At 41.6% G+C, this 24,871-nt stretch overlaps 1 protein-coding gene across 12 annotated transcripts in view; it reads left to right on the top strand.

The window, feature by feature from the left end:
* The window catches only part of PXK (PX domain containing serine/threonine kinase like), a 75,604-nt gene that overhangs the window by 18,570 nt on the left and 32,163 nt on the right, over window positions 1-24,871 (top strand). For 11 of the 12 annotated variants that reach the window (XM_060161454.1, XM_060161459.1, XM_060161453.1 and 8 more), the window contains exons 2-4: window positions 6,959-7,009; window positions 8,840-8,887; window positions 16,908-17,094. The exons of the other annotated variant lie outside the window; for it this stretch is intronic. In XM_060161454.1, coding sequence (XP_060017437.1) covers window positions 6,959-7,009; window positions 8,840-8,887; window positions 16,908-17,094 — 286 coding nt within the window. The remainder of the gene's footprint in view (window positions 1-6,958; window positions 7,010-8,839; window positions 8,888-16,907; window positions 17,095-24,871) is intronic. 12 annotated transcript variants of the gene reach the window in all.

The following is a 24,871-nucleotide window of genomic DNA, read 5'->3' as shown; positions in this document are numbered from 1 at the left end:
CCAGGAGGGCTGAGGGTAGGCGGAGAGGATGCTGTGAGTTGTGGTGGGTGCTTGGTTCACTGGTTTCCTTCCTCTCAGGACAGGGTGTTTCTTTTTGTAGTGTGAAGCTGCTTCCTATTGAAGAGGTTTTAGAACCGTGATTCTTGCCTCTGGCAGCACATTAGAATCACCTGGGGAACTTTTAAGACCTACTAATGCCTGTGCCTCGGCCCAGACAAGTTAAATCAGAATCTCTGGCAGGTAGGGTCAAAGCATGGTTGTTGGTTTTTTTTGTGTTTTTTTTTTAAGTTCTCTGGGTAATTCTAGAATGTAGGAGGGTTGAAACCCTCTGCTTTAGAGGTAGAGATGTGGGAACGCTGACAGGTAAAAATACCTCCAGACAGCTGCCCCGTCTCTCTGTACTCTGAGTCTCAGTAAATCTGATAGCTGTGCCAAAAGGGAAGAGAGAAGAATGCCGTGGGTTAGGTGGGTTTGGAGGTTGGCTTAAGTTTTGGCTTTAGCTTCTTTTACACATTTCTTTCCAAGTGGTCTGTGTTTGTACCCTCACTAAAGTAATTTGGGGCCAGAACGATTCAAAATAAGTTTTCCTCCCTAGTTTTTCTAAAATCTCATCACACTGAGGCATCTTTGAATGCCCGCCAGCTACAGTGCAGTGAAATCTTAAGTATCTCTTTGGAAACTCGGGAGATACAAAATGTCAGTGAGGATGCTTACTGGGGAAATGGCCTGCACTGGAAGCATTAATCAACAGTTGTGGGAATGACAGTCCCTACCCCTGTACTCTCAGGATGAGTCCACCTGAGTTCCCCAGACTGGTGAGGACCCCCATCTTTCAGGGCTGCAGAAAGAGCCAGGCTCAGGGCGTCCCCAGGTCCCTGGGGGTTGCCAGCCATGTCTGGCAGGTTGGAGGGTCCTAGGAATCAGTGACTGGGGTTCTGGTTCCCAGTCAGCTGCTTCCTAGCTGTGCAACCCTGGACAGCTCACTTAATTTTGCTGAGATCTACCCTCCAGGCAGCTGTGAGGATTGGATGAGAAGTGTTAATGGGCCTAGGAAAGTTCCTGGCACAAGATCAGTGCTTATTTTACGCTAATTCTCTCTTCTCTTCCTTTACTTAAGTCAGAAATCACGTGGTCCCAGTGCCTTTCCACTTTGAACAACTTCGGTCCCAACCACCCTGACTTGCCGAAATGCCCACCCTGCTCCGCCAGGATAAGGGTGTGGTGTGGTGAAGAGGAGCGGGAAGAAGGCCCTTTGGGCGCGTGGCAGCAGATGGCAGGGATGGGCAGCCGGCATAGGTCTGTGTGACGCAGAGCCGCCCTACAGGGCTCTTAGCTTTCCCTTCTGTGCCTGGTGGTTGATTGTCTCTTACATAGACTGCAGGTTCTGTTCCACACAAGAGAGGGTGGCAAAGATGGGAATGATTCACCGGAGGATTCTGGGCTGGTGACTCCGACTCTGGAGGTGGAAGCCTGACTTCAAATGTTGCGTTTCTACTGGTCCCCAGGGCACTCCTCTCTCTGCTTTAATCAGAGCTTCAGCCTGGTTGCAAGCAGTAGAACAGCTGTACTATGTTTAGTTGACAAATTGGAGATTTGAGGTGAAAGTATTTCCTTTTGGTCAGGCTGGGTGGTGGTACCAAGCCAACGAAAAAAATTAAAATGTTTTGTAGTTAGGGATGAACTTGCTCCATTCAAGTGGAATGAAAGTATTTCTGAGCAAAATCACTGTACCTATTTCCCATTGTCTTTCTGTATCTGCAACCACACGGCAGATGGGACCTGAGGGCAACACTGGAGCCTTAACGTGTCTTAGTGTGTCTTTACAGAAGAAACACAATGGGTTTTTTGAGGCCACCAGTAATTAAGCGAGCCCTCTAGGTGGGAGTGCACATATTCTCAACGGTGTGGTGTGTGGAGTACCAGTAAGCTGCAGCCGGGGGCAGATGATGACAGAGGTAACCCCTCCACCACCCTGCATCCCCAGCCTCCATAGACTGGAATGACCTGTTTTACTCGATGCACCTGGAACTGGGTTTCTCAACCTCAGCACTGTTGACGTTTGGGGCCAGGTAGTCAGTCCTTCCTTGTAAGGCTGTCCTGTGCATCGTAGGTGTTTATCAGCATCTCTGACCTCTAGCTGTCAGATGCCCATAGCACTCCCGCATCCTGTGACAACCAAAGATGTCTCCAGACATTGCCAGGTCTCCTCTGGGGCAGAACCACCCTCTTTGTAGAAACACTGATATAAACATAAAGAGTGTCTCGGCAGAAACATTAATTAGGATGTCAGTTTGGGATATTGTAGTCTGACATCAGGGCCCAGGCACCGTCTTGTAGTTACTGCTTCCCTCTTGCCAAATGCTTTTCCCCAACATTATTGTGTGCCATATTATAGCCAAGTTAAAAAAAAACACAAAAAAACCCCCAACTCCCTAAACTGTGCATATACAGAGGGAAGGAATGGAGTCATACTGTACCTTTCCTGTTTAGAATTATACCCCCAGCATGAACAAAACACAGGGATTGGAACATGATAGGTGCTTAATTGATGTTTACAATTGGCTGCAACATCTTTGTAAAACACAGGTCTAAGCTTTAAACCCAAAGTATATAAAGCAGGACAGCAGTGTTAGCACCTACCAAGTGCTCAACATTGAACTGAAATTTTTAAAATTAATATTATTCCTCTTATAAATCATAGTGAAGCAATGGATGCTTGAAGTGATTTTTGAGAAGTAACAGTTCCTCCCTGACTTAGACATCAGCTTGTCTATGTGTAGTTGTTTGGAAGTACTCAATTATATGTGCTGATTTTAGCTCTACTCTAAGAATGTAAAAGCCCAGACAATTTGCCAGTAAGACAACCCTGAGAAAAAAAGAAAATTTTAAAGCTAATAGACTGATCCCCAAATACAAGAATATCAGATATTTCTAGTGTTTTATCTCTGTGTATTCAGAAATAATTGCACTGGCATATTGCTTAAGAGATTTGCCGTAGTACACAAGTTAATTTTGAAGTATTTATTTTATAACCCCACATGTAACCAGCTAAGCAGGGTGCCAGGTACATAGTTGATTCACTCGTAAGTTGAGTGGATATCGTTGAATGTACCGTTCTTAACATAGTCCAGAGCAGGAGAAATTCCTGCGTATGTGGACTTTATCAACCTTTGCAAACTAAACAGAATGGAGGGCGCTTCCCTGATGGCGGAGTGGTTAAGAATCCGCCTGCCAATGCAAGGGAAACGGGTTCGAGCCCTGGCCTGGGAAGATCCCTCATGCGGCGGAGCAACTAAGCCCGTGCGCCACAGCTACTGAGCCTGCGCTCTAGAGACCACGAGCCGCAATTACTGAGCCCACGTGCCACAACTACTGAAGCCCGTGTGCCTAGAGCCAGTGCGCAGCAACGAAGACCCAACACAGCCAAAAATAAAAATAAGTAAATAAATTTATTAAGAATAAATAAATAATAAACAAAATGGAAATGAATGGTAGTGAAAATAAGATCTATTTTAAAATTCAGTTACCAAGTTAACAATGCTTATTTGGCTTTATTTTCTAAATAACCTATTTAAATCAGAATTAATTCAGTAGAAAGGATTTGTTGAGTACTGTGTTGATAAGCACTTGTTGAGTAGTGACTGTGAGTAATACCTGAATCATACCATCCAAAGATGTTAAAAGAATTCTGAGCATTTGAGGAAAAAAGTTAATGTTTTTTATATGATTTCATCTGTACCTTCATCATAACTCCTTGTGTGTATAAGCAGAATGCTGGACTAGGTCTCTGTTTCCTTCTTATTTGATTAGTAAGAATTACCTGGGGAGGCTATTAAAACTTCTAATTCCCAGTTTCTATCCTAGGGATTCTCATTCAGCAAGTCTGGTGCAAGGCCTGTGAATGTGTATTTTTAACACCCTCTCTTGTCTTCCCTCCCCAGGAGCAGGAAGATTTCAATGCTCAGGCAGCTTTGGGGGTCACTAGATTTGGTTTCTTTGGAAAATGCCATCACTGCTTATCTATTCTACCTTTTTACTTGTTTTCTTAACCATGGCCTTTTCTAGTTGACTATGCATATAAAATGCAAACTTTGGTAAAAATCATGGTTCTTAGTCTTCTGACTCTACCATAGTAGTTTTGAATGCCTAAGGTTAAAATTTTTTATTTGAGATAATTGTAGATTCTCATACAGTTATAAAAAGCATTGCAGGGCTTCCCTGGTGGTGCAGTGGTTGAGAGTCCGCCTGCCCATGCAGGGGACATGGGTTTGTGCCTCAGTCCGGGAAGATCCCACATGCCCCGGAGCGGCTGGGCCCGTGAGCCATGGCCGCTGAGCCTGTGCTCTGCACCGGGAGAGGCCACACAGTGAGAGTCCCGCGTACCGCAAAAAAAAAAAAGCATTGCAGAGAGATCCCATATATTCATCATCCAGTTTTTTCATTGGTAGTATCTTGCAAAACTTGGTACAATATCACGACCAAGACATTAACATTGATGTAATCAAGATACATAATCCAGAACATTTCCGTTGGTTCAGACATCCCTCATGTCTTAGTCCATTCAGGCTGCTATAACAAAATGCCATAAACCGAGTGGCCTATACACAACAGATATTTATTTCTCATAGTTCTAGAGGCTGGAAGTCCAAGACTAAGGTGCCAGCATGGTTGCCTTCTGGTGATGGTCCTCCTCCGGGTTCATAGCTAGTAGCACCGTTTCAGACTATCCTCACATGGTGGAAGAGGCAAGGGCCCCTCTGAAGCCTCTTTTATAAGGCACTAATCCCATTCATGAGGGCTTCACCGTCATGACCTAAGTACCTCCCAAAGGTCCCACCCCCTAATACCATCATTTTTGGGGGTTAGTATTTTAACACATGAATTTTGGGGGGACAGAGACCTTCAAACCATAGCACTTCATTTGCCCTTCTATAGCCACACTAGTTTCCCTTCCACACACACCCTCCTACCGCAGTCTTAACTCTTGGCAACCACTAGGCTGTCCTCCATATCTATAATTTTGTCATTTCATGAATGTTGTAGAAATGGAGACATGTAGTTTATAATCTTTTGGTATTGGCTTTTTCACTCAGCATAATTCTCTGGAGATTCATCCAATTTGTTGCATGTATCAATAGTTTATTCCTTTCTGTTGCTGAGTCGTATTCCCTGGTGTGGATGTAGCAAAGTTTAACCATTTACCTGCTTAAGGACATCTGGCTTGTTTCTACTTTGGGGCTGTCACCAATAAAGCTGCTGTGAACTTTCATGTGTGAGTTATTGTATGGACATAAGGTTTTGTTTCTCTGGAATAAATGTCCAGGAGTGCAGTTGCTGGGTCATATGATAGTTGCATGTTGTAGTTTTTTAAGAAACTGCCAAACTGTGTTCCAGAGTGTCTGTACCATTTAGAGTTCCCACCATTAATTTATGAGTGATCCAGTTTCTCTGTTTTCCTAGCCAGCATTTGGTGTTATCATTATTTTTTGTTTCAGCCATTCTCATAGGGATATAGTGATATCTCACTGTGGTCTTAATTTACATTTGCTTGATGACTAGTAATGTTGAATATCTTTTCCTGTGCTTATATGCCATTTGTATATCCTCTTGAATAGCAGAATATTATTGGATGGAGTGCTATTGTTGGATAGAGTGTTCTATAAATGCTGATCAATCTGTTGGTTGATGGTAATGAAATAAAATTCATATTTTATGGCAAGACAAGAAAAATTCGAACATAAAATTTTTCTCAGGAAAAGGCTTCCATTTAGGCTTCCTCCCTCCCCTTTAGTATGTATTGTGTGGCTGCATTGACTAGACCTCCTTAGGAGATAACATTCCTTCTTAATCTGGTAAAGGGTCACCATGACCCACGACTTGCTTTGTACGTGCAGATCTGGATTGTGTAAACTGTTGATATGTCATTTGATGTATAACCTGTTTGTCTTAAAAACTTATATAACTGCGCTTTGACCTCTAACAGGCGGAACAGTCCTCAGAGCTTTCTGAAAGACTGTCTCCTGGGTTATAGTCCCCAGGTTGGCTCGAATAAAAGTTTTCATTTCTTTCTTAGATTAATTGGTTGTTAATTATTAATTAATATTCAGTAAGATTATGAATCTTACTGATTAATTTTTCATCAATAATGGTATTGCTGAATTTGTCTGTATCCTTACTGGTTTTCTCTTTAGTTGTTCTATCAATTGCTGGGAGAGGGGTGTTGAAGTCTCCAACTGTAATCATGGATTCATCTATTTCTTCTTCCAGTTCTATCAGTTTTTGCTTCACATATTTTGCAGCTCTGGTATTTGGTGCACGCACATTTAAGATTGTTATGTCTTGCTGTGAGATTACCCTTGTATCTTTATGTCCCTCTCTGTTTCTAGTAGTCTTTTCTCTGAAGTCTACTTTATCTGATGCTTTCACTTAATATTTTTGATCCTCTGATTTGGGTGTTTTTTTGTTCTGTTTTGTTTCTTATTAAAAATTTGTTTTTATTAAAATATAGTTGATTTACAATGTTGTATTAATTTCAGGTGTACAGCAGAGTGATTCAGATATGTATTCTTTTTTAGATTCTTTTCCATTACAGGTTATTACAAGATATTGAGTAGAGTTCCCTGTGCTATACAGTAGGTCCTTGTTAGTTATCTGTTTTATATATAGTAATGTGTATATTTTAATCCCAAACTCCTAATTTATCCCTCCCCCCCGGCCCCCACTTTCCCCTTTGGTAACCATAAGTTTATTTTCTATATCTGTTAGTCTGTTTCTGTTTTGTAAATAAGTTCATTTGTATCTTTTTTTTTTTTTAGATTCCACATATAAGTGATATCTTATGATATATGTTTTTCTCTGTCTGACCTACTTCACTTAGTATGGTAATTTCTAGGTCCATCCATATAGCTGCATGATTTGGGTGTTTTGTAATTGAGGCTCTTTTCCCCTTCTTTTTTAGGAATATATCATTCGGGTACAAAGAGGAATTTCTGTAGAAAATAGCTGGCAGGTAAGCTTTTTTTTTTTTTGTCATTAGAAAAATGTTTAAACAAAATTCTGACTTGGGGCATCTAAAAATCTGGAAAAACTATATTAATCATATGTCTTTTAGATATAAACGTTTAGCTCTAACACATGTATTATAAAAGGCTTTTATGTTCCCAGTTGTTCAGTTTAATTCGTGTATGTTACTACAGAGAGTAGGAATCTGTTCTCCAGGTGGACACAGAGTAAGTGGGCTAGGCAAATTACTTGTTTTGTTCCTAGTAATTCAAACCTCACCTGAAGCCATGGCTTGTTGGGTGAGGCAGGTTAACGTTCAGTCCGCCAGGTAGAAGGGTGAGACAGTGCCCTGGACATTGTGCATTTCATGGACTCCCAAGTCCAGTCATGGACAATTTCTAGTGCTAGTTCCCACACTGACCATAGGTAAGGATCTGCTTACAGCCCCAGGGCCTGCTTTCCTCACAGGTGGCCTCAGAGAGGCAGAACTTACTATACACATCTAGAGGTGCTTCCCATCCCAGCTGACTTGCAGAGGGTGGCTGAATTCTGTACAGGGACCATTTCTTTCCTGCTTTAGTAATTATAATGACCCTCCTGCCTTCCAAAAATCTTACCTTGTCCTTCATAGCCCAGGTTGAACCTTACCTCTCACCTTAAGCAGTCTTTGACCTCAGTGACCCATACTTGGTCTTTTCTTTGCCTGAAAATTCAAACTGCTTTTTGTTGGACTAATTATACTATTTAACATCAGTTGAGCATTTATTGTTAGGCACATTAATTCACTTAGCCCTTTAAAGGCAGTTCTGTGTGATAGTATTAGCCCCATTTTACATTCAAAAGGTAAGTAACTGGTCCAAGGTCACGCTTATATCCCTGACAGAACAGGGGTGGAATTTGCACATTCTCTGTGGTTAACTATTGTACTACCTTTTGCTCCTTTGCACTTATCAGGGATGCCCTCATGTTTAACTTTCTGATGTATATTTGTCAAACAGGCCCAAGGGCAATGTCCTACCAGAAAAATCAACCCTTGATGTAGTTTTCTAGATCCAGTGCTTTAGAGTCCTGGGGGACACTTAACAAAAATGTTGATACTTAACCTCCTTAAATTCCTGAATTCCTAGGTGATCTCCAAGTAATTCTTATGCACACTAATATTTGAGAATCATCAATAAAGATTGAAAAAACTTTTTGAAAGCAAAATAACTTCCTTCCCCGGAGACTGAAGAGCTAGTGGAATTTGGCTATGGCCTAATCAATGGCATCACCATAACTAAGAAAGAATGCAATACACAGTGGATGTGGACCGTTGGCCAAGAGGGGAAACGGGCAATCAGAGAGCTGTGTGGCCTCTCTGCCTGCAGATGCGTCCAATCTCTAGACTGGTTGGATCTCAAATGGGGGAAGTTTTATCCAGGGCAAGGATGAAATGGCCTCAAGACTGTCCACATGCTTTAACTTTAATTTCATGTTCACTAAAACTTTTTTTTTTTTTGGTAAATCATTAATTCATCTTTCTAGGTGCCTGGTTAATAAAAAAAAAATACTTAAAGGGCTATTCACCCTGGAAACAAATACGTCATCATTCTTTCTTACCTGTTGGCATCTTGCGAGTTTGGCTAGCATTAACCAGTTTCCCATGGCCCAGCCAACTCCGGGGCACTGCTTGGTCTGTTTTCTGGGGCTGCTGAGTTAAGCAAGTTAAGCACCAGGTATATAAGCCCTGCTACCCTTAATGCAAGTGCCTTGGCTCTAAAATGCCAATAAATATTAAATAGGGAAATGAAAATTGATGGTCTTTGCTGAATCAAAACACCACTTTTATTTCTTACAGATTGTTAGGAGATACAGTGACTTTGATTTGCTGAACAACAGCTTGCAGGTAATTATTTTAAAACACCAATGACACATTTATTGCTTGGGGTATCTTAGAAACTGGTTGGAAACAACAATATTAGGAATAAGAAATTAGCAAATTTCCCTAGCAAAGGAGATAAGCTCATACTTTAAACAGATGATGTGTGACTCTAAAAATAAACTTTGGGGAATAAACATCATTTATAATAATCACCTTGCAGCTGGGTACCTTTGAGCCAGACTGCGTCCTTACCACAGTCATGGGATGCTGTGTGTTATCTCCTTTTCGCAGGTTAGGAATGACTAGATGGGTTGCTAGAGTTGTTCACTGAGAGCTGGGACTCTCAGACTCTCTTAAACAAGGCTGCATAGTCAGCATTGCAGATCAACAACACTCAGCAGTAACTAGAGACTCAGCCTTTTTCAGTGTAACTTTTTTTTTTTTTTTTTTTTTTTTTACTTTTTAAACTTATTTTTTGGCTGCATTGGGTCTTCGTTGCTGTGCGCGGGGGTAACTCTTTGTTGTGGTGTGCGGGCTTCTCATTGCAGTGGCTACTCTTGTTGCGGAGCACAGGCTCTAGGGCATGCGGGCTTCAGTAGTTGTGGCACGCGGGCTCAATAGTTGTGGTGCACGGGCTTGGTTGCCCCACGGCATGTCGGATCTTCCTGGACAAGGGATAGAACCCATATCCCCTGCATTGGCAGGCAGATTCTTAACCACTGCGCCACCAGGGAAGTCCCTCAGTGTAACTTTTTTCTCTTAAATATGTATTTCTAAATCCCTTTGATTTAAATGTTTGTAACTTGGTGGCCATAATGCAAAGAGGGATGAGCTGGAAACAAAACTAGTGCTGGTAATGATCGAAGGGTCCTAGAGAAGTGTTAGCACCGTAGGTACTGGCAATACCACCTATGTCTTCACCTGGTAGATTGGTCTTCAGGGGCCATGGGTTATTGAAGACCACTGGGCTTGTATCATATCTCAGCTTTGATTGGTAGCATAAACCCTTGAGCCAGAGTGCTTGGCTTACGACCAGCCCAGCTGGGAGGTGAACTGGCCATCATCAGTCATTCTGAGTGACCTCTGATCCTGTCCACAAAGGTCAGGAGGACTGCTGACTGGGAGGCAGCGTAATGCTTCATTTCCTTCAAAAGGCCATTTTTTATTGACCGGACTTTGGAAAAATAGCATTTGTAGAGTCCAGACTTTCATATTATTTACAACACTGCTGGAAGCATGAATGCCTTATTTTCCTTCCAGTAGAACTGGCCTGAGTATCTGCAGACCTTCTTGTAATTGACATATGGTCCTGCATTTCACACATGTTGTCTGTCTACATTTTTTTAAAAATAAATTTATTTAATTTTTAAATTTTTGACTGCATTGGGTCTTTGTTGCTGTGCACGGGCTTTCTCTAGTTGTGGCAAGTGGGGGCTTCTCTTTGTTGTGGTGCATGGGCTCTAGGCACGCGGGCTTCAGTAGTTGTGGCACATCGGCTCAGTAGTTGTAGCTTGCGGGCTTAGTTGCTCCACAGCATGTGGGATCTTCCCAGACCAGGGCTCAAACCCATGTCCCCTCCATTGGCAGGTGGATTCTTAACCACTGCGCCACCAGGGAAGTCCCAGAAGGGGGAGTGATTTTGTACAGTGCCGTTCAGCCATGGCTGAGTAAGAATCATGGGAAAAATACTTCTGAAATTGAAATTGCCTAGGCCTAGCCCCCAAGAATGGGGGGTGGGGAGGAGGGTTTTATCTCCTATTTGTTCTTTCTTTGGGGATATAAAGTTGAATCTCCATGACTATTCAATTATAGCCTTTTTAATATAATAGAATTTTATTTTTGCATCAGTGTAATTTTCCTTGTTAAAATGGGCACTTTCACTGTGCATCTTATTTCAGATGCAAATATCCACATGTATTGATGTTGGCTTGTGCTGGGCAGGATATGGCCAGACAGCATTTCAGTGGGAGGTTTTTCAGGATCCAAGTAAACAAACAGAAGAAAGCACATACAGCTTTTTGGCAACAAAATAATTTCAAAACAACCCCATAAAACAGACCAAAAAGATTCCAAAAGCACAGAAGAAAACTGTGACCATGAATTTCAGTGTCTGATTACCCTTCTGACAGATAAATGAGTTCCTGCTGAAAAAAGAGAAATGTAATACACATATGCAGAGTTGTCTGAGTCCAATAGGAAACATACCTAAGCAAAAAAACCCAAAAAACCAGCAGGATGTAAAATTATACATGCAATATAATAATTACATTGAAATGTTTAGGAAAAAAGCTTGGAAGGAAATATGCCAAAATGTTAACAATGGGGTTCCCCAGGTGGCAGGATTATGGGTTATGTTTATTTCTGGTTCTTTATACTGTTCTGTACTTTCCAAGTTCGGTACAAGTAAACACATGCAAGCTGTATAAGTAGAAAAACAGAAAAAAAGCTGTACTTTCCCAACTTTTTATAGTGAGCATATCTTGTGGTAACAGTGAAGAAAAATCACCACCTTATTTTAAAGGCACCATCAAATTGGTGACCATCTAGAGAGATAGCATGCGACACAGAAAAAGAAGAAAGAACTGCAGTGATGGGAACTGGCAGGGAACCCTCAGACTTGGCATGGAACCCAGCCTCTGCCTCTTACCAGCCCTGAGACCTGGGCTCAGTTACTTCCTCTCTCTGTCCTCACTCTCCCTGTCTGAAGCCAAGGGGCTGAACCAGATGACTTCTCAGGTCTGTTGTAGCACAAATGTTTTGTGATTTGGCTGTACTGCCCATTGTTGATGTAGGAGAGACTACTGAACACTGGGGGACAAATTAGGGTCTGTTGAGAGCTTAGAACTCCCTAGAATACTCCCTAGAATGTAGTTGAGGACAATTTACAGATCGTTAAGGTCTGATAACAGAAATGAGAGACTAGTAGATTCAGAGTTAGGTTTTTCCTCCAGACAAAAAGCTAGTTTTCTTGAAACTGATAGAGTTTGTCATGGAATTTAGAAGCTTCTGCTAGGCTAGCATGGGTCAGATTATGGGCTCCAGACCCCAGTTTGGCTGTCATCCCCCCTTTGCTTTGTCACTCTGCAGATGTTATGAATGGAGGAACTTTTATGAATGGAGGAACTTTTATGAATGGAGGAACTTTGGGGACTTCTCTGCTGGGCTTCTTGTTCTCTTTGCCTTTATACAAGGAACTCAAGAAGGGAATACATAGGGTACGTTGAAGAGGGAACAATAAAAAATGGGATGATTGGCTTGAAGCCATCCCTGTGGAGGTGTCTAGGAAATCACTGACTTAGTGGCTTCATCACTTTATGTGCTAGTACTCTCTCTCCCTCCTTTCTAATTAGTCATGGGAGTTCTGAATTTTATATTCTGTGACTGGTAAGCATTTGAGAAATTCTGGGAGGAAGCTGAAAGAGAAGTTTCTGTTGAATGTTAATCTCCTTTCAAAGGCAAGATTTTATTTTAGTTTTATTTATTTATTTATTTATTAGTGAACTTTAAAAAAAAATTTATTTGGCTGCGCTGGGTCTTAATTGCGGCACATGGGATCTTTGTTGCGGCATGCAGGATCTTTTAGTTGCCACATACGGGATCTTTATTGTGGCATGTGGGATCTTTTTAGTTGTGGCATGTGGGCTCTTAGTTGTGGCACATGGGATCTAGTTCCCTGACCAGGGATCGAACCCAGGGCCCCTGAATTGGGAGCACGGAGTCTTAACCACTGGACCACCAGGGAAGTCCCTCAAAGGCAAGATTTTAAAGTAACACACACAGCATAGTTTTAATACTTTTAGGAATATTTATTGTGAGATCTTAAACCAGGGCAGGAAAACACCTCCCATCTGTCTAGCAGACTGACATGGCAGGGACACTCTAATCACAGCTGTTGGCAAAGAACTCTGTTTCACCTGTTGATTTGGAAGAGCTGATGGGATGTCTGGGCAGATCAATACATTTTCCTAAAGAGAAATGAAGCATGAAAAAAAATATTGGTTCAAGCTTGGAGGCCACAAAGTTTGAAACAGATAGCTTATCAAATTCATGAATGAAAAATAGCACCCCCCCAAAAAAAAAAATAGCCCTGTTGGGGTTTGAATCCAATGTTGTCAGATGTGACTGTCCATTCCGAGTGATGTGTGAGGTTCAGCTGGGTCTGCTCTTGGGCAGGTAGTGCAGGAAAATGCGCTGATATTGGCTGATAGTAATTTTAAAAAAAATCCTTGTTGTGTATATGATCACTTTGATGAGCAAAAGGGATTTTTCTTTCTTTTTTTTAATTGAAAAAAGTAGTAAATGAGAAATGTTAACATTTCATAGTATAGAAATAAAAATTAATTCACCAACCCACTCCCAGAGGTAGCTATTCTCAAGCAGGTAGTGTGAGTCCTTTTAGATGTTTTTGGTGCATGTATAACTATATGCCTGGGCTTATACACACACACACATACATACACACACAAATGAGATTATATCCTGCAACTTAATAAGGGAGCTTTTAAAAGAAATCAGTTATGTTTTCAGTAATATATTACCTTTGATTCCCCTGTATTACTCAATGCTCCTGAACAAAACTAATAATAAAACGATTGGCTTGGATGTGTGCTAGCTGAGTGATGTGCTTTCTTCATAAGTATGCTTTGTATTTAGCTAATAAAGGAGCTGCTGTTACGTAAAGCCTAATTGTATGAGTGAGGAAAACAACCTGAAATTGAAGTGTGTCATCTGGCAATGAATTTTGCCATGGTTGAAAATTCACTCTAAGTATGTTCTGACATATTTTCATAAATATTTTGGAGAAATAGGCAATTTAGAATTGTCAACCAACCTCTTCATCTTGCCCAATATCAAGTTCAAGGTCTTCAGCATTGTTTGAAAAATACAACAGAGTGGAACAGGCTAAGTTAGGTTCATTCACATGGGTGATTTACATGACATGCTTGTCTGAATTCAAGATGCCCTTCTCTTTAGACCTTCCCCTTGATCAATACATATGCCACTTGGACAGCTCTAATCTACGTACAAGTGTAGACTAGCAGTGCTCTTTGAAAGCAGTTTTGCTCATTAAATTAAGATACCAATCTGACACTTTGTTTTTTTAAGTTTAAAAAATAGATTCATAGGGAGTTACCTGGTAGTCCAGTGGTTAGGACTCCGTGCTTTCACTGCCAGGGGCCCAGGTTTGATCCCTGGTTGGGGATCTACGATCCTGCATGCCGCTCGGTGTGGCCAAAAGAGAAAAAGGACTTATAAAGTTTTTTTGTTGTTATTTTTATTTCAAGATATCTTCAGCCACTATAATTTAATATTTAAATATCTGTGATTTCTTTTAGTGGCAAAAGTCAGATATTGCTAATAATACCAGGTTTATGGCCTACATTTATAATTGAGGGATATGCTAAGTTTGTTTTTTTAAATTTATTTAATTAATTTATTTTCGGCTGCATCGGGTCTTCGTTCCTGTGTGCGGGCTTTCTCTAGTTGTGGTGAGTGGGGGCTACTCTTCGTTGCGGTGCGTGGGCTTCTCATCATGGTGGCTTCTCTTGTGGCAGATCACGGGCTCTAGGCGCCTGGGCTTCAGTAGTTGTGGCTCGCAGGCTCTAGAGCACAGGCTCAATAGTTGTGGCGCACGGGCTTAGTTGCTCTGCGGCATGTGGGATCTTCCCGGACCAGGGATCGAACCCTTGTCCCCTGCATTGGCAGGTGGATTCTTAACCACTGCGCCACCAGGGAAGCCCAGGACTCAAAGTTTTAAATGATGTGGAAAACGATAGATTGAGCACCCGCATTTACTTTTCCTCTCTCCCGAAGCCACTCTAAAACAACAGTAAATTGATCTTACACACACACACACACACACACCCCCTCAAGGACAAATAGAATAGGAGAGGAGAAAACTACAACAAAAACATTTGAAACTGAAAATCCAATGGATGAGAGCTAACTAATTAAGCAGATATGGGAAGGCAGAATTCTGAGATGGCAGTGAGGGTGGCTAACCCCATTGGGTCCCAGTTTATACTACAGAACCTCCAAAAGATTTAGCAATTGACAGCACCAGCTGCTGCCTGCAGCCTGGGCTGAGGTCAAGCTAAAATCAGGAGTTGAAAGTATGTTTAAGCAGTCAGATCACCAAGTCTCCCCATGTGAGCAATTTATGGCTGCTCTTCTCCCTCCAGTAGAAAAACTGAGTTTATTCTCTAGGGAGGGTAGAACAGTCTTTGGACTGGAGAATGCAGGCATAGTTGGAAAATTTACATAACAAACAGGAGACCTGACTACTCCCAACCCCTACCCCCAGCCAAGCCCTCTTCTTCCTTTCAGCTCCCAGAATACTGGCAGTCAGGCGTAGACCCTCCAGGCAGGAGACTGGAAGATTCTTTTGGGAGGATCTGTCCAGCCTAAGAGGAAAGAGCTAAAGAGAGTGAGGTCACAGGTTCTTAGAAAAATTGTCTTTTATAATCTCAGATTAAAAATTGCATTACATTACATCAGGATGCTATTAAGGAAAGAAAAGTATTTAGAAGTAAAAAAGATAACAGTAGGAATGAAAACTCTTTAGAAGGGCTGAAAGATAGAGGAAATATCCCAGGGAGAAAATGTTTAACATAGGTGGAAAATGGGAGCGAAAAGATAAGAATAGAGGACCAGTCCAGAAAGTCCAACATTGGAAAACAGGAGTTCTAGAAAAAGAAAGCAAAGGGAATGGAGAGGAAGAAATAATGACCTAATACAAGAAAATACCAAAGAATGTAAGGATATTAGTTTCTAAGATTGAAAGGGCCGAGTACTCAGCACAGAGAATGAAAATAGAGCCATATAAAGGCACATGGAATTCACAAACCGAGGTCAAAGAGAAGATCCTACAAGCTTCCAGGGAGAGAAAAAAACCAGAATGAAGAATCTACTGCTTGAACCTTTAACAGCAGCACCAGAAACTAAAAGACAATAATGTAGCTCCTAAAAATTCTGAGGAAGAAATGTATTTCCAACTTAGAATTCCATATCAAGACTCGTTACCAATCAAGTGTGAGGGTAGAATAAAAACATTTTTTAACATGCAACGTTTCAAAACACTTATCTCCCTTGCTCCCTTTTTAGGAAGCTGACAGAGGGTATCTCCACCCAAAGTCAGGGAATTATCTAAGAAAAGGGCAGGTATGGATATAGAAATGGGGTTCAGCAGGAGAAAGGGCAAAAACTTCTCCAGCATGATGGTGAAGGGAGGTCCCAGGATGCCAGCTTTGCAGCAGGTATAGAGACCACCAGTCCTGCTTGGAGCATGTTGGTGGGTTCTGGAAGGTATTCCTTAAGAAGATAAAATTGATACATCTTTGTATCTGAATGTGTTGAGAAAAGGCTTAGGCGGAGAGTTTGGAGTTGAATAGAAAACTTAAAAAGACTACTAATTGACAGAAAGGAATAATAAGCATGCTCTTTGGCTCAGTTGTGAATATCATTTACCTAATGTAAATATGAATATTGCACTAAATAAAATTATAACATCACTATATTGGAAGGAGTAGTAATAGAACGTGTATGGAATGAGATTAGGATTGTGAAAGAGAACTTAATCCTAATCTTCCATAATTAGAAACTTACAGATAATGCCTAAAAGTGAAAAATCAAGACATAACAATGTGAACAGTCCCCTATTGCAGAAGATCAGCCGAAAGCGTTGAATGTGGCTGCCTCTGGGGAGTGGGGAATGGATATGTCACCTGTTGAGGGGGGGTAGTAGGAGCACTGTGGGACTGCTAGTAATAATAAAAAAAGAACTATTTGACTCTTGAAATTATGTTCATGTATATGTTTGATAAAAAGAAAACCACATTACAAAATTAAGTTTTAAAGTTGCTACGCTGAATAAAGCATCTTATCAATTCTTAGTTGTTATGGTTTTTCACATTTTTATAGTTTGACAAATTAGGATGCATCCTAAAATACCTTAGACCTAATGAAATATGATGGCCCAGGATTCTGATAATGTATCTTATTTGGGGATGACATGAGTATAATACTTTTTTTTTTTTAATTAAAGATTGCAGGCCTAAGTCTACCTCTTCCTCCCAAAAAATTGATTGGTAACATGGATCGTGAGTTCATAGCTGAGAGGCAGAAAGGTCTTCAGAACTATCTCAACGTTATCACCACAAATCATATCTTGTCTAATTGTGAGCTGGTTAAGAAGTTTTTAGATCCAAACAACTATTCTGCAAGCTATACTGGTAAGTAGAGGGATCTATCAGCTACAGTCCCGGGACAAAAGAGGCGCTTTTCTTTGCTGGAGATAATACACGTGGGAGAAATTCTCCTTCCAAATGAGGAGATGTGTACATCTGTTATAGGGTGTTATTCATTTACTAATAATTACCTGATTGTATTTTTACCGTAGATATATAAGCAGAACATTGTTCTAAAATGTTTGTGATGTCTGTTTAGAAAAATATGGAGGAGAACTTATTGTCTGTGTACAGAGTCTTGTCTTTATTATCTTCCCTGACAAAACAGAGAGTAAATAGTCCACAATAATCTATACAGTAATCTCAATTTGATTTGTATTTGGCTCTGTTTTTGTGTTTACAGTATATACTATGCCTGGTTTTCCTGGGAATTACTTTAAACACAACAGTGATCCAGAAGTGTTCTTTCTGTGTCTTCCCCGTTGCTTGCTGAAATCCACTCTGTGCAAAGCCTAAAGAAGAGGTAGTTCTCTTCCAAACCTTCCCTGGGTCAGGGTGGCAGCCAGGGGCCTGAGTTGGAAAGGGTGCCAGTCACACACAAAGCTAGCATCAGTAATGTAAGCCCGTTGTCAGCAGAATGAGTGATTAAATATTTAATACACTCTGGCGTGGCCTTGAAGAGACCAATAGAAACTGTTGTAGAACTGAACCAGTGACTAGAATTCAACTGGTTTTTTAAAACTAAACCATGCTTAGAGTCTAAGTGGAACTCTGGGTATTATTAATAAGCTGATTTCCTTGCTAAGAGAACAGATTGTTTACCGGCTACATTTTAGGTCCTCAGAACGCTGCTTTTGAAGTAATTGGGGGGAGACACTTTTATTTCTGCGTCAGATAGAGGGGCTGCTTTTGAAGTAATTGGAGGGAGACACTTTTATTTCTGTGTCAGATAGAGGGAAATAGAGGACTACTTGTCAGGCACCAAACTTTTCTGCATAATATAATCCACCTGGGGAGCTTTAAAAAATCCCGATGCCCAGGCTGCATTCATGCCAGTTAAATCAGAATATCTGTGGATTGGATTCCTAATTTGTAAAGCTCCCCTAGAGATTCTAATTGCCACCGAGTTTGAAAACCACAGTTAGAACTTGCTACTTGCAGTGTGGTCCTTTGACAGCAGCACTGGCATCACTGGGAGCTTGTCAGTAATGCAGGATTTAGGCCCCAGCCTAAACCTAGGATCAGGATGTGGTTTTAACAAGGTTGCCATGTGGTTTGCATGCATACTTAAAGTTTGAGAAGCCTTGTCCTAGAATGTACCTGCCATCTTCTAATGGAAGTGCCTGTAAGAAAAATGCGTTTCTAGAATGCAATCAAGTGAAGGAAAGTTAATTTCACACTCACATTTACTGTAAGTAACAATGAATTGTTACAAGGCTTGCATCCTTCCCCCACTTGTTTCTCGGTTCACGTAGGAGAAAAGGGGCTCCCAGGACAGCTCGCATTCTTTCAGAGTAGATCTCGCTTGGCTTTCAATTCACCATGCTTTGTTTACCTCACTTGTTCTCAGAATTCAGATCATGGGCCTTCTGGATTGACTTTTTTTTTTTTTTTTTAATTTATTTATTTTTGGCTGAGTTGGGTCTTCGTTGCGGTGCGCGGGCTTCTCATTGTGGTGGCTTCTCTTGTTGCGGAGCACAGGCTCCAGGCATGTGGGCTTCAGTAGTTGTGGCATGCGGGCTCAGTAGTTGTGGCTCGCGGGCCCTAGAGCTGAGGCTCAGTAGTTGTGGTGCACAGGCCTAGTTGCTCCATGGCATGTGGGATCTTCCCGAATCAGGGCTCGAACCTGTGTCCCCTGCATTGGCAGGTGGATTCTTAACCACTGCGCCACCAGGGAAGTCCCTGGATTGACTTTTATCAAATCAGTCCCAACCCAGCCCTCTTCATTGGTTTGTCCACATTTTTTCCTGAGGGTGTCTGCTAATGTTCTCCCAGGGCAAGTGTCAAGGTGTAGTGCACACATGATGATGCCATTCATTCCATAAACCTTGACTGTCTGCTCTGCCTATGCCATGTGCTGGGTGCAGGGCTGGGTGTTGGGGTGCAGGTGTGAAGAAGATGTGCTTCCTGTTCTCAGGGAGCTTATACCGGAAGTACCTTGAGTTGCCAGGGGTCAGAGCTAGCAGGGATCTTGGAGCAGACGTATCAAAACTAACCCTCCCGTTTTATTTTTTAATGTTATTTTTTGTTGTTGTTTTCCTTCCGGTTTTATTGAGATATAATTGATATACAGCACTGTATAAGTTTAAGGTGTACAGCATAATGATTTGACTTACATACATTGTGAAATGATTATCACAGTAAGTTTAGTGAACATCTCTCATCTCATACAGATGCAAAATTAAATAGAAAAAAATTTTTTCCTTGTGATGAGAACTCTTAGGATCTACTCTCTTGTTAAATTTCATATATAATGTACAGCATTGTTAATTATAATTATCATGTTGTGTATTACATCCCTAGTACTTATTTATGTTATAAGTGGAAGTTTGTACCTTTTGGCCACCTTCATTCAATTCCCCATCCCCCTATCCCCCCTAGCCCCCACCTCTGGTAACCACAAATCTGATCTCTTTTTCTATGAGTTTGTTTGTTTTTGAAGAATAATTGACCTACAATACTATGTTAGTTCCTGTTACACAACATTGTGATTTGATGTTTCTATACATTTCAAAATAATCATCATGAAAAGTTGATGATGTCAACTTACAATATGTCACCATACAAAGATATTACATAGTTATTGACTGTATCCATCCATGTGGTTGCAAATTTCATTCTTTTTTGTGGCTGATTAATATTCCATTGTGACTCTTAGATTGCTTCCATATCTTGGCTATTGTAAATAATGCCACAATGAACATGGGGGCGCATATATTTTTTTCTAATTTTCATTTTCATTTTCTTCTGATATATACCCAGGAGTGGAATTGCTGAATCATATGGTAGTTCTACTTTTAAGTTTTTGAGGAACCTCCATATCATTTTCCATAGTGGCTGCACCACGTTACATTCTCACCAGCAGTGCACAAGGGTTCTCTTTTCTCCACATCTTTACCAACACTTGATTTTTATTTGTGGTCTTTTTGATGATAGCCCTTCTGATGGGTATGAGGTGATACCTCATTGTGGTTTTGATTTGCATTTCCGTGATGGTTAGTAGTGTTGAGCATCTTTTCATATGCCTGTTGGCCATCTGTATGTTGTCTTTGGAAAAATGTCTATTCAAGTACTCTGCCCATTTTTTAATAGGGTTGTTTGGTTTTTTGATGTTGAGTTGTATGAGTTCTTTGTATATTTTGGATATTAACCACTTGTCAGCCATATTTTTTGCAAATATGTTCTCCCATTCAGTAGATGGCCTTTTTGTTTTGTTCATGGTTTCCTTTGCTGTGCAAAAGCTTTTAAGTTTGATTAGGTCCCATTTGTTGGTTTTTGCTTTCTGTTTTTCCCTTGCCTGAGGAGACATAACCAAAAAAATATCACTAAGACCAGTGTCAAAGAGCTTACCACCTATGTTTTCTTCTAGGAGTTTTATGGTTTTAGGTCTTATTTTACGTCTTTAATCCATTTTTTAGTTTATTTTTGTATATGATATGAGAGAGTAGCCAGTTTGGTTCTATTGCATGTAGCTGTCTAGTTTTCCCAGTACCATTTATTGAAGAGGCTGCCTTTTCTCCATAGTGTATTCTTGCCTCCTTTGTCGTGGATTAACTGCTTATAGAAGTATGGGTTCATTTCTGGGTTCTCTCTTCTGTTCCTTTGTTCTCTGTGTATGCATGTGCATGTGTGCACGTGCATGTCAATACCATACTGTTCTGATTACTGTAACTCTGTAGTATACTTTGAAATCAGGAGCATGATACTTCCAGCTTGTTCTTCTTTCTCAAGATTGTTTTGGCTATTCAAGACCTTTTGTGTTTCCGTACAAATTTAGAAGTATTTCTTCTAGCTCTGTGAAAAATGCCAGCGGTATTTGATAGGGATTGCACTGAATCTGTAAATTGCCTTGGGTAGTACAGTCATTTTAGCAATACTAATTCTTCCAATCCATGAACATGGTATATCTTTCCATCTGTTTGTGTCCTCTTCAATTTCTTTCATTAGGGTCTTAGCGTTTACGAAGTACAGGTCTTTTACCTCTTTAGTTGGACTTATTCCTAGGTATTTTATTCTTTTTGATGTGATTGTAAATGGAATTGTTTTCTTACTCTTTCTTTCTGATAGTGTGTTGTTAGTACACAGAAATGCAACCAGCTTCTGTATATTAATTTTGTATCCTGCAACTTTACCGAGCTCATTGATGAGTTCCAGGAGAACCCTCTCGTTTTATACGTGAGTGGCCCCCCCCAAGAAGGGCCTTACCTAGGGTTGCACATTTGTATGATTGTACAAGTGTCCAGTGTCTGAATGTTTCCCAGTTGAATGCTCCTCAACCCCTGGAAGGTTGTCTGATCCCTGTATTTCCTTCTATTGTACGTCTCTCACATGCTGCTCTTGTCCTGATCTTTCCCCTCTCCCAGCATGGCAGACAGTTAGGAGTCCAAAGCAGATGTGGGCAGGAGTATAAGAAAATTGTCAGAGGCTCCTGCCAGAACTCAAATGCTCAAGAAGCTGCTGCTATTTAGAGGGCACAGTCCTGATGTAAAGGGATGGATGCTGTTTTCAGAGAAATGCTGATTTATTTCCCCCTTTGCATGAAATGTCAGAACTTGTCTTTCTTCTATGCTGACTCACCAGCAGCCTCAGGAAAGGGAAACCCAGGCCGCCTCCTCCACACCATCTTAACTGAGCCATTCCCCGAAAAGCCAGACAGACTTGTTCAGGTTTCCCAAAACTTACAGCGTGGCTCCCTGCACACCTCACACTTCTGGCACTTCCCTAAGCAGAGCCAGTTTCCCTTTAATGTGGATAACGTCTCTACCTCTCATCAGTTTCCAAATGGTCTGTGCTCACCACCCGGCTTCACTGCAGCAGGATTTGAGTTCTGCATTCAAATGTGGCCGAAATCACCATGCTCACATTCCTGCCTGTTGCTCTGACTGAGCCCAGAGGTGCTTTGTTGGAGGGGAACTGTTGATAACAGCCGTTCCCCAGGAGATGGGTGACTAGGAGCTCGGAGGACATCAGCAGCTGCCTCGTCTCCTCCCTGGGTCCCCAGCTTGGGATTGCTGGTCCCTTTTTTCTTTTTCGTATGTTTTCCTTATGACCAAATTCACAGAAGGGAAATAGGTCCTTGGTGCTTTGTTGAGGGCAGGTTTTGGGGTGTTCATTTGAATTAGAAAGTCTAATTGAGGGCCAGCTACTGTACAGGGAAAACAGGTGTCTCCCGGTCATGAGGGGTTTGTGTTGGGAAACACAGGCATGCACGCACACACACACCACCTTATTCATCTTGTTAGCAAGGTGCTTCACTGCACTGTAGCCGTCTTTGCCCGGTAAACAACTCCGTAAGGAAGCTTTTAATGTCCACGCAGAAGTCACTTGGACCAGAAATCAAGAGGCCTGTGTCCTGGTCCCAGCTTTTTTATTAGCAGCATCTCCACTCTGTAGGCCTTGAGGTCCCAACCTATAACACAGGAGGTGGGGGTGGGGACAATGGACCAGGTAGTGTCGAAGCTCTCTTCTAGTCCTAAAAGCCCAGGAAGCCTATGAACAGGTCAGATAGTAGAGGACTCCAAGATGAAGGGAAGGAGGGAGTGAGAGAGGGACTGGGCAGGAGGGGAGGTTGGGAGGGAAGATGAGATTATATTCAGAACAAGAGCAGGATGCTTCAGAGAGGCTGGAGGCCCACATCCGCTTTGCAGGCCGCTGCAATATCACATGCTGTAGTAGTTTGGGGTATCTGGAGCCTAGTTGTGGGATGGGAGGAGTCAGTGTTTATTCCCTTTAGTCATCCCACGGGGCTGGGATCTAGGACGTCAAAGGCTGCACACAGTGGGGGCAGCTGGTACGTTCTGAGCTGAGAAGTCTGAGCTCTGAGGGAAGCACAGGATGGACTTGAAGGCATCGCTCTGCATTTCCTGTCTGGGGCTTGTTTATCAGCAACTACCGAGCATGCAGCTTTTCCCATGTGTCAGTGCTAGAGAAATGGAGGGCAAATGCCTTCCTTTTCATGGATTTCATGTTCTAATGGGAGGGAGTGTCCACATCCATTGAACATGTATTGAACCCTTAGTTCTTACTTCATCAGCTATTTATTGTGTACCTACTATGTGCCAGGTGCTACGAATACAGCACCGAGGAATGAATAGTCTCCTAATCCCATGCCCACCCCATGGCACTTCTGCAGGGAGATTGACAGGTGAAGACTGTGGCAGGTTAAAAATATGGCAGCACCTTGAGGGTGGGGGTCAGGGTGCAGATGATCCAGATCTGAAGATGGAGGAAGGCTTCCCAGAAGAGGTGATACCTACATAGAGATCTGCGGGGTGAGTAGAAGTTAGCCAGGCCAAGAGGCAAGGGCCAGTGCTCCCAGAGAGAAAGAAGTATTTTCTTATGGCTGTGGGCTCTGCCCTGTTAAGTTATTTCTTTCCAGCCAGAGTTCACAGTCTAGTGGAAGACAGTAGCCCTAATGTGAGACAGGATCCCATAGAAGAGGGACACGTGTAGCACCGAAGTGTGCAGAGGAGGGAAGAAGGGAGGGAGTCCCGGCTAGGGGAGCAGCAAATGTGGGCTAAGCCTCAAAGGATAGATGGATAGGAATAGAAAATGCCAAGGGGTGGAGGTAGACCAGTCTTCAGGGGCCTTGGCAGGCAAATCTCAGTGAAAAGAGTGTGAGGCTCATACACTGTGGGGGGTAGAGACAGAAGGGTAAGGTAGAGCCAGAGCTAGAAGCTTGGTCTTGATTTGGGAAGGAAATGGGGCCCCAATAAGGGCTTCTTAGCAGAGGAGTAGATGTTTAGGTTGGAAGTGTGTTACCTGAATCTGGGGAGAGAAGGGATTAATATCGGGAGCATGGTAGTCCTGTGATTTACTGACAATAAATCATAGTTCAGAGGAAAGAAAATGTCCTGTCTACAATTCCCTGACCCCAAAGGTAAAAAAAGCTATTTTCTAGTCCTTAATTTGCCAGTAACAAATCTACCATATTCCACTTGCTCACAGCTGTTTCCCCCATTCCTAAAACAATGTATAATACATAGTAGCGTACAGTAAACATTGTGGAATAATGATATTGTGGGGAATTATGAGTCACTGTTAGTTTTGAACCAATTGTCCTTTACAGTCTCTGAGAATGACATTGTATCCCATTTAGAAAATTATTTTTCATAATCCTCCTCAAAGTTGTTCTGATTTTCACGTAAAAGAATATCTTTTTAAGCAGTTTATGTTCAAGTTATTTTGGAAATACTAAAAGCATTTTATATCCGCATTACTTATAGAGGAGGTTTAGAGTTCCCAGTGTCGGTTATAAAAATTCATCTGCTTCTTCCACTCCGAACCTCTCCAAATGCGTTGTCACATTGGAGTAGTTAAAACAAATGTAAATGGAGTCTGTTCTGTGTCTGTCATCTCATGTTCTCTTTTGTGTGGACAACACTGACACTTTACATATTGAGTCAGTAAGATTGTTTTCTTCCCCAAACTTCAATTCATAATGTACTGTAAAATATATCAAAATGATATTGTTTGCCTAGCTCTCGGCGTAGTTAATTCCAGACTAGGTCATTTAGACACATGGAAAACATTTCTGCTAAATCCCTCGTGCCTGGGATGTAACTAATGCTAGGCAGAGGTGCAGTTCCACAGTGAATTTGCA

The sequence above is a fragment of the Lagenorhynchus albirostris genome, chromosome 10, assembly GCF_949774975.1.
Source record: "Lagenorhynchus albirostris chromosome 10, mLagAlb1.1, whole genome shotgun sequence".
NCBI classification, from domain to species: Eukaryota; Metazoa; Chordata; class Mammalia; order Artiodactyla; family Delphinidae; genus Lagenorhynchus; species Lagenorhynchus albirostris.
The sequence above is the reverse complement of the archived record's forward strand: the minus strand, read 5'-3'. Positions and strand labels throughout refer to the sequence as shown.